The following is a 10,111-nucleotide window of genomic DNA, read 5'->3' on the forward strand; positions in this document are numbered from 1 at the left end:
CATCAATGTTTCCCTCTCCCTCTCTCTTCCTCTTTCTCTCTAAAATCATTAAAAACATATTTTAAAAAAAAAGAAAAAACAACACGAAAAAACCCATATCCTCTGGTGAGGATTTTTTAAAAAATAAGACTGAAAATACATAATTTGGCCACATCACCATAATACTGATCAGAGTTTAAAGAAGAATAAATAACATTTAGCAAGACAATTTACTAGCACAGGGGCCAGCACTAATATTAGTGCTGTGCTAGGCAACTGTAATTAGACAAATCAGTTGCGGAGGAAGAATGGATTGTATTTGATGGCAGTAGCCACCGCTGTCCAGGAATGCTGCCTTCCTGTGGTTGCATGAGTGTCATCGCCTGACATTTTTGGTGAATTAGAAGAGCAGTACTTGAACAATCCGATTTGACATGCACCTCTGCGAACCTCCGCAAGAAAACGAGGAAGGTAGCGATTCACAAAGCCCTGAGGTCTAGACGCTGGGTGGTGGCAACGCCAGAGTATGGTCATCACCTCTTCTCAAGAGAAGGGTGTCCACACTGCGCATCAGCGGAATCCCTCTCCAGACTCTGCCCAGAGCCAGGGGCAGCCCTTCCCCCCAGCAGCTTCGGGAACCCAGCTCACCTTCAGGCAACAGCCCACGCTCCAGAAAGGAAGGAAAGAAGAAAGAACCAGTTCACTGAGGCCCACACAAACCCCGCGGGCATTATTGCCCTGCGTTCCCCAAGTCGCCTAGACAACCCAGACCGGCCCCACCCACAGCAACTTAGACCAATCAGGGACAGGCAGAATATGTGAGAGCCTCCCAAAGAAGCTCCGAGGGGGAATCCTGGGGACCTGAAAGCACAACCACGCACCCAAATGACAGCCACCTAGATGGCCAGGAAGACAACTGGCAGAACCTGTACAAAAAGGAGGCAGATAACCAGACTGATCCCAGAAGAGCTAACCAGGATGACCTAAGAGTATCTGGCCAGTCTGAACCCAACGTATTTGGCCAAGCAGACCACAAAGTGTCCAAATACAATAGGCATAGAAGATACGATCAGACTGACCTAAAGCGTCCAACCGTTATAAAGTTGCTGATCATAGAGGAACTAATAAGGTTGACCAAAGAATGTCTGAAAGGAGAAACAGCAGGACATCTCACCACGCTAGTCATGCAGAATCTGAACGGACTAACAGTCAGAAGCCTGTTCGGCCCAAAGGACTAACTTCTGAACACACTGATCGCAGATCATCCACCCATGCTGAGAGAGCTTCTAAACAGACTGAGCGCACATCGTCTGTCTCATCTGAACAAAGAGCCTCTGAACAGACTGGCCACAGAAAGGTTTCTGAACCGATGGATCGCAAGTCTGGCCAATATGATCGAAGGAGTTCTGAACCGATTGACCATATGAAGTCTGGCCAAGATGGCCGAAGGGTTTCTGCACCGATTCAACCCAGAGAGTCTGGCCAAGATGACCAAGCGGCTTATGACCTGATTGACAGCAGAAAGTCTGGTCTGGTTGAACAAAAAACTTATCAACCGGGTGAACATAGATTGTCTGACCCAAGTAGCTACAAATCATCTGTACAGACTCACCACAAAACACATGACCAAATTACTGAACTAGCTGAAGACCAGGCAGCTGAAGACCAAGCTGGTGGCAGCATTCATCATCACCCTAGAGTTATCATGCCTTTCTATCGTGAGTATGAAAAGGTGGATGATGAAGATGATGACATAGATGACAACCAGCCTGACCTTGGAGAAAGTGATGAGTATGATGACAATATACATACCAGCAAGAAGGGCAGAGAGGTTGACTATACATTAGATTCTAAACAAAAAGATTTCAGAGATCCCAAGGATTCAGATATAAATAAATATAAAAATGATGAATTTATGAAAGCATTCAACGCATTTGATACCAAGGCCACCGGTAATTTACAACCAAAAACCCACAACTTTTCCCCAAGATTCCCTGCCATCTCATCTAACTTGAACTATATCATCGGTCAAGAAAATGGTCAAATCATAGTAACCAAGCCTGTAGGTTAAAGGGGCATTTGATACCCACCTGGGAGGTTGGAAACCAAGCTAGGGGCCTATAATGGTGGTATGGAGGGCGGAGGTTGGGCACAGGTTGAATCAAGGATGAGAAATAAACCCACATGCTATGATATGTGTGACCTATAAGATTCAGGAAGGACAGGAGAAGGATAAGATATTTAGAGATGAGTTTCTTTCTCTGCTACCCTAGGGCCATTCAGGAATGATCAATGAACCAGCATTTGGGAGGCCTGGGTTTCAAATCCTGGTTCTGCTGCTAATTCTATAACACTAAGTCATTTCCCCTCTCTAGGTTTCTACCAAAGAAAAGGAATTGGGAGTAAACTGGAGATCCCTATGAAGGGAAAAATAGTTGAAGTAGATTGGAGAAGCCTAAGGTACCTCCCAGGACTTGAGATATATTATATTGCCTGGAGGATCAGCTAGATCTCTCATAATAATGTGTCTTTTTTTCCAACTCCTGGTGTTTAGATCCCATCATCACCAGATTCCACTGATAACAGCAAAAATAAGAACTTCCTTGGGCTTTTTGATTTATTAAAGACTCTTTGGTGGGGGGATATTTCCATTTTAGGATGATACTTCAGGATACCAAAAAGGAAGGAGTTCTATTCAATACCAAAAGAGGCGATTCCCTTCTCTCGTATATCAAGATCCTTATCAAATTTCACTACAATACATGGAGAAACACCACATTCTGCAAATATTCCAGGTAAACTTCTCATTCCCTTTCTTTAATTGTGATTTTTCTAGTAATTATAATGTAAAAAACAAATTTTGACCTGGCTTTCATGTGGTATAAGAAAGAGCCTTTGATAATACAAAGGATATAATCTCATTGAGAAGTCAGTAAGGTGTATTTTTTAAAAAGTAGTAAATGATAAACACCAAATGAGTGATACTTACCATGTATGAAGCCATTCAGGAGGATTGGGTAGATTGGTTGATAGGAAAAAAAAACTTGGCAAAGAGTTAAAAGTTTGAGCCAGACTAGGAAGGAAGAAAAAAATATTGGCCATTGAAAAGGAAAGATAAAAGCTTTCCAGGCATCATATAATACTTTGAAAAGATAACCAACCTGCGACCATCTAAGAAACCACATTGTTTGGCGGGGGGCGGGGGGAGGGGGGCCCTGCAGAGCATGAGTAGTTAAGAGTTGCTTCTAATTCTAAAAATTTTGAGCTGTATTGACCTAAGGATTTGGGGCTGAAACTTCTTTAAAGTATAACATCCTTGCCCAGCCGGTGTGGCTGAGTGGATTGAGTATTGTCCCATGCACCAAGAGGTTGCTGGTTTGATTCCCAGTCAGGGCATATATTCTAGGGTTGTAGATTCTATCCCCAGTAGGGGTCATGCAGGAGGCAGCTGATTGATGTTTCCATCTTCTCTCCCTCTCCCTCTTCTCTCTCTAAAAAATCAAGATAAACATTTATTTTTTAAAGTATAACATCCTTGGCCAATATAGAATTACAAGAAATTATCACATTTATAAAATGTTTACTGTTTGGTGGGTTGTTTTTGTTTACCTGACATGTTTATTTTTATGTTAATATTATTACCCAGCAAAGTACATATCTATAATAATAAAAGCATAATATACTAATTAGACTGGATGACCTTCCGGATGAAGCTGGGGCTGCTGGGGTCCCAGGTGCCTGCTGGCAGCCAGAGGGAAACCCGGGTCCCAGGTGCTGGAAAGAAGGCCTACTCTTGCACAAATTTCGTGCATCTGGCTTCTAGTTCATATATAATATGTGAGTACATGAAGTAACTTTGTGGTTAGAAAGGTGTAAAATAAGAATGACCCACCTCAAATGAAAACATTTAAACTTAAATTTAAAGAAATAGGGTATAGAACAGTGGTTCTCAACCTTCTGGCCCTTTAAATACAATTCCTCATGTTGTGACCCAACCATAAAATTATTTTCATTGCTACTTCATAACTGTAATGTTGCTACTGTTATGAATTGTAATGTAAATATCTGATATGCAGAATGGTCTTAGGCGACCCCTGTGAAAGGGTCGTTCCACCGCCAAAGGGGTCGCGACCCACAGGTTGAGAACCACTGGTATAGAAGAAAGATCACAAACTGCAAATTTAGCTCAAGGCTCCAATCTAACTTAGCCATTTTTCATCTTTGTTATTTGGAAAAAACTACATAAACTTCTGTGAATCTTAGTTTCCTCATATAAAATAGGGATAAGTGATACTTCATTAACTCTGCTCTATGCCTTTTCTTTGTTAAGATATTGTTTTGTGGGAGAGCACTTTCTGCCTTTAATCAAAGAACAACTAATTACTAAACTGAAGGAAGTAAAATTCTAATCATTCTATAAATAATTTCCTTCATCTATTAAGTAAAAATAATGCTTATGCATTCAACATTGTTATAAGAAAAATTAGTTATCAAATAATTATTTAATAAAAACATATATGAAATATACTAGAGACCTGGTGCACAAAAATTTGTGCACTCAGAGGGGTCCCTTAACCCCACCTATGCCCTCTTGCAGTCTGGGACTCCTTGGAGGATGTCCACCTGCTGGCTTAGGCCCGCTCCCTGGGGGATCGGGTCCAAGCTGGCAGTCAGACATCCCTCTGGCAGCCCGGCAGCCCTCAGGGGATGTCCACTTACCAGCAGGAAGCAGACCTAAGCTGCAGTCGGACATCCTTAGTGCTGCAGAGGAGGCGGGAGAGGCTTCCGCCACCACCGCTGTGCTGGCAGCCATAAGCCTGGCTTGTGGCTAAGCAGAGCTCCCCCTGTGGGAGCGCACTGACCACCAGGGGGAAGTTCCTGCATTGAGCATTTGCCCCCTGGTGGTCAGTGTGTGTCATAGTGACCAATCATTCCCAGTCGTTCTGCTGTTAGGGTCAGTTTGCATATTACCCTTTTATTATATAGGATAATTGGTGTAAATACATTAACCAGACCATGACTATCTTATAACCAAAATTTGCCCCATTGTTATTTCTTACAAATGATAATTGTTTATTATAACTTGGAGGGTTATTCAACAACAAAAAAGTATGTTAGTGAATCTCTGAAGTTTTATATATGCTTCCTCATTTATTATTAGAAACAATGAACATCATTTTAACCTTTTAGAATCAAAGGCCTCTAAAGGAAGTCTCTATGTAAAATCATAATATTTTAAAATTTTATTCAAAGTACTTTTTTCTGATAATTCTTCAAAGCAAATAATGCTAATTTCTCAGTCTATCAAAATCACAGTTCTCAAAACTAAAACTTTCTCACTACCTCTTCGATCTTGGAAACTAGAGAAATATCCATTGATACTTATTACTAAAACTAGAGGCCCAGTGCACAAAATTCATGCATTTAGTGGTGTCCCTCAGCCCAGCATGTACCTTCTTGCAGTCTGGGAGCCCTCAGGGGATGTCTGACTGCTGGCTTAGGCCCACTCCCCTTAGGCCCTGGGAGTGGGCCTAAGCCGGCAGTCAGACATTTTTAGCACTGCTGCGGAGATGGGAGAGGCTCCCATCACCACCACTGCACTTGCCAGCTGTGAGTCCGGCTTCTGGCTGAGCAGTGTTCCCCCTGTGGGAGCGCGCTGACCTCCAGGGGGAAGCTCCTGAGTTGAGTGTCTGTCCCCTGGTGGTCAGTGTGCACCATAGCAACCAGTTGTTCTGTCAGTTGGCCAATTTGCATATTATCCTTTTATTATATAGGATTTTATTCCTCCAAATTTTACCTTAGTTTACCTAATTTTATTAGTACTAAGAAAATAATTTGTCACTTTATAGAGACATATGAATTTTTTTTAAATGGTATGTACATGTTAGTACAAAAGATTGCTTCAGATATAACCTGATCATATAACTTTAGCTCAGAACCATAATGTGATGTCTTATGCTCTCTCAGCAGATCACTGAAAACTTAGTTTATGAAAAGCCAGAGGACCCCCTGAGTTTTATGCTGAGCCAGGTATGCAATAGGAGAAAAAGAGAAATCTCTTTATTATAAATAAAGCACACATACAAGTGTATAAAACAAAACATGCACAACTCAGTGAATTATCATGAAATGAGCAAACCTATAACTACCATTTCAGTTAAAAAAATTAAAACATTTCCAACATCCCAGAAGCTTCCTTCCTTTCTCTCAGTTATTATTCTTTATGAGTTGCTATTATTATGACTCTTTTGATATTATCTTCCTCCCTTCTTTTTATAATTTTACCACTAAACAAAAATCATGAAAACTTTGTTTAGTTTTTTCAACTTTATATACTGGGAACCATATAGAGGTATTCATTTGTTTCTAGTTTCTTTTGCTCAAAATTATGTCTGTGAGATTAATACATACTGTTGTGTGTAACTATAGTTGATTTTCATGCTATAGAGCAGGGGTCCTCAAACTACAGCCCACGAGCCACATGCAAATACAAATATTGTATTTGTTCCTGTTTTGTTTTTTTACTTCAAAATAAGACATGTGCAGTGTGCATAGGAATTTGTTCATAGTTTTTTTTAAAACTATAGTCCGGCCCTCCAACGGTCTGAGGGACAGTGAACTGGCCCCCTGTTTAAAAAGTTTGAGGACCCCTGCTGTATAGTATTCATTGTATGAAATGCCACAATTTATTCATTCTATGATGGATGTGAACATCTAGGTTATTTCCAGCTTGTAACAATTAGAAAATTTTTTCCTATGAAGCTTTGTGTACATGTCTCTTAGTGCACATATACTAGTACACACATTTCTCTTGAGTACATACCCTGTGAGTGATTGCTGGATTATAACATATGTGCTTGCTCGGCTCTAGTATATTATTTCAAAAATTTTCCAGCCCTAGCTGGTCTGGCTCAGTAGATAGAGTGTCAGCCTGCAGACTGAAAGATCCCAGGTTCGATTCCAGTCAAGGGCATATGCCCAGGTTGCGGGCTCGATCCAAAGTAAGAGGTGTGTAAGAGGCAGCCAATCAATGATTCTCATCTTTGATGTTTCTATCTCTCTCTCTCTCCCTTTCTCTCTGAAATCAATTTAAAAAATTTTAAAAAAAAATTTCCAAAGTATTTGTACCAATTCATACTCGCAACAGAAGTGTATATTAGAGTTCCAGTTGTTTTGCATCCTTGCCTAGACAATAAGACTATATCCAACAGTTAGTATTATCAATCTTTTTAGCATTAGCCATTTTTATGGGTGGTTAGTAATAAATTATTGTAGTTTCCAGTTGTTTGTTCCTGATTACTAAAATTGTTGCATGTATTTTAATTTGTTTATTAGCCATGTGGAAGTATTTCTTTTCCCATTGTATCAATAGTCTTTTTATTTTTATTTTAACTCATTTGTTACTGTTTCTGTATATTCTGGTTGTGAACTCTTTGTTGATTGTGTTTGTGACAAGTCTTATCTCACTCTCTGCCTTCCCTTTTTATTTCTTACAGGTATTTTTTATAAACAGAAATTCTTAATTTTGATATAGTCAAATTTTAACAATCACTTTATTTATGATTAGTACTACTGGTGTTCTGTCATAGAAGTCTCTCCTTTGCCAAAGCTCCTAACTATAGTCCCCTATATTATCTTGCAGAAATTTGTTAGTGGGGTTTTCTTAGGGAAGGTGTTAAATTTTGTTTGTTGGTTGACATTTACATTAATATCCAATCAACCTGCAATTGATTTTGTACAGGATGTGAGGTGGTGGTGTTTCATTTTCCCAAGTAAACATCTAATTGACCAAACATCTTTTGTAAAACAAACAAAAAACCCATACCTTTCACACTGCTCTTTATTTGGTATATTTGTCTATTCTTGTTCCACAAGACTATCTTAATTAGTATGCCTTACAATAAGTCTTAATATCTGTCAGAGTTAAGTTCTCATATCTTATTGTTTAAAATACCTTGGATGTTTTTAGGTGCATGTCCATATCAGTATTTATTTTTTTATTTTTTTATATATTTTTATTGATTTCAGAGAGGAAGGGAGAGGGAGAGAGAGATAGAAAATCAATGATGAGAGAATCATTGATCGGTTGCCTCCGGCACAACCCCTACTGTGGATGGAGCCTACAACCCTGGCATGTGCCCTTGACCGGAATCAAACCCGGGACCCTTCAGTCCACAGGCTGATGCTCTATCCACTGAGCAAAACTTGCTAGGGCTCCATTTCAGAATTTAGAATTAGTTGTCAAGTTATAGAAATGAAAGAACAGGACAAAACTCCAGAAAAAAAGAACTAAACAAAATGGAGACAAGCATCTATCTGATAAAGAGTGCAAATGAACTTGATAGAAGAAAAGATATAGTGAGAACTTCAACAAAAAGACAGAAAACACTAAAAAGGCTATAGAAAACATAAAAAGAACCCATCAGAATGGAAGAATACAATAAAGAATACACTAGATGGAATCAACAATAGATTAGATAAGCAAATAATTGAACCATCGATCTGGAAAACAATGTAATGGAAAACACCCAACTGGATCAGCAAAAAGAAACAATTTTTTAAAATTAGAATAGTATTTTTTAAAACTATGGGACAGCATCAGGCATAACAACATTTACATCATAGGAGTCCCAGAGGAAAAGAGAAAGAAAAAGGGATTGAAAACCTATTTGAAGAAATAATGACTGAAAACTTCCCTAACTTGGCAAGTGAAATAGACGTACAAGTCCAGAAAGCACAGAGATCCCAAACAAGATGAATCCAAAGGCACCCACACCAAGACACATCACAATTAAATGTCAAAAGTTAAAGTCAAAAAGAGAATTTTAAAAGCAGAAATTGAAAAATCAGTATGTACAAGGAAGTACCCATAAGACTATCAGAAAACCTTTCAATAGAAACTTTGTGCCCAGAAGGGACTGGCAAGAAATATTCAATGATAAAAGGCAAAAACCTAGAATGGGGCTAAGGTAAATGGTAAAATTTAGCAAAAGATAGGAGATAATGTAGACTATCACCCATTTTAAATGTTTGCAAAGAAATATATTTTAAATATGGAAAGAAATATAACAATGCTGGTTAATTAGACAGTAGACCCAAAGCCCTTATATTTGATGCATTTTGATATATGGTTTCATAATTCTGTCTGTTTAAATGTGTACTATTATTTCTTTTTCTTGATTTCATTTAGTTATATACATTCCTGATCATCTGATTATTTATTTTCCTTATAAAAATACATCATCAAAATAAAAAAATGGTTGAGGTCAAAAGAAGGAAGGAAGGAAGGAAGGAAGGAAGGAAGGAAGGAAGGAAGGAAGCTACAACCAAGATTACTCTACCAAACAAGCTTATCATTCAGTATCCAAGGAGAGATAGTTTCCCAGACAAGCAATAAGGAAAAAAGTTCATCACCATTAAACCAGCTTTACAAGAAATGTTAGAGGGATTTTCAGTAGAAAGAAAATACCAAAAATAGAAATAAGAATATATAGGGCCCTGGCCTGTGTTGCTCAGTAGTAGAGCATTGGCCCACAAACTGAAGGGTTGCAGGTTCTATTTACCACCTCCGTTTGGGGCATGTGTGGGAGGCAACCAATCAATGTGATGTGTCTCTCTCCTCTCTCTTTCTCTCTCTCTCTCTCTCTCTCTCTCTCTCTCTCTCTCTCTCTCTCTCTTTCCCTCTTCCACTCTCTAAAAAATAAATGGAAAAATATCATCAGGTGAGGATTAACAAAAAAATATATATGAAAGAAAAAATTCTCACTGACAAAAGCAAATAGTAATAGCAGTTGATCAAACAATTTTAAAGTTAGTACAAAGATTAAAAGACAAAAATAGGAAGATCTTGTGTAAATACAACAATAGTTAAGGGGTACACAAATACACACCAAAAAAGAGAGAAAAATGACAAAAAATAAACATTGAGGAGAAGAGTAAAAACATGTAGTGATTTTACATGGAGACTAAATAGCATGCTATTAAACAATGACTGGGTTACCAGAGAGATCAAAGAAGAAATAAAAAACATCATGGCAACAAACAACAATGAAAACACAACAATCCAAAACCTATGGGACATAGCGAAAGCAGTCTTGAGACGGAAGTTCATAGCTCTACAAGCCTACTGCAA

General features: G+C 38.7%; 1 protein-coding gene across 1 annotated transcript in view; it reads left to right on the forward strand.

The window, feature by feature from the left end:
• Positions 1-413: 413 nt before the first annotated feature.
• Positions 414-10,111, forward strand: part of LOC102262297 (chromosome unknown open reading frame, human C3orf30) — a 21,816-nt gene continuing 12,118 nt past the window's right edge. The window contains exons 1-5 of the mRNA XM_005875390.1: positions 414-450; positions 880-1,108; positions 1,240-2,041; positions 2,637-2,774; positions 5,947-6,009. Of these exons, the coding sequence (XP_005875452.1) occupies positions 414-450; positions 880-1,108; positions 1,240-2,041; positions 2,637-2,774; positions 5,947-6,009 (1,269 nt within the window). The remainder of the gene's footprint in view (positions 451-879; positions 1,109-1,239; positions 2,042-2,636; positions 2,775-5,946; positions 6,010-10,111) is intronic.

Source organism: Myotis brandtii, unplaced genomic scaffold (assembly GCF_000412655.1).
Source record: "Myotis brandtii unplaced genomic scaffold, ASM41265v1 scaffold46, whole genome shotgun sequence".
In the NCBI taxonomy this organism is placed as follows: Eukaryota; Metazoa; Chordata; class Mammalia; order Chiroptera; family Vespertilionidae; genus Myotis; species Myotis brandtii.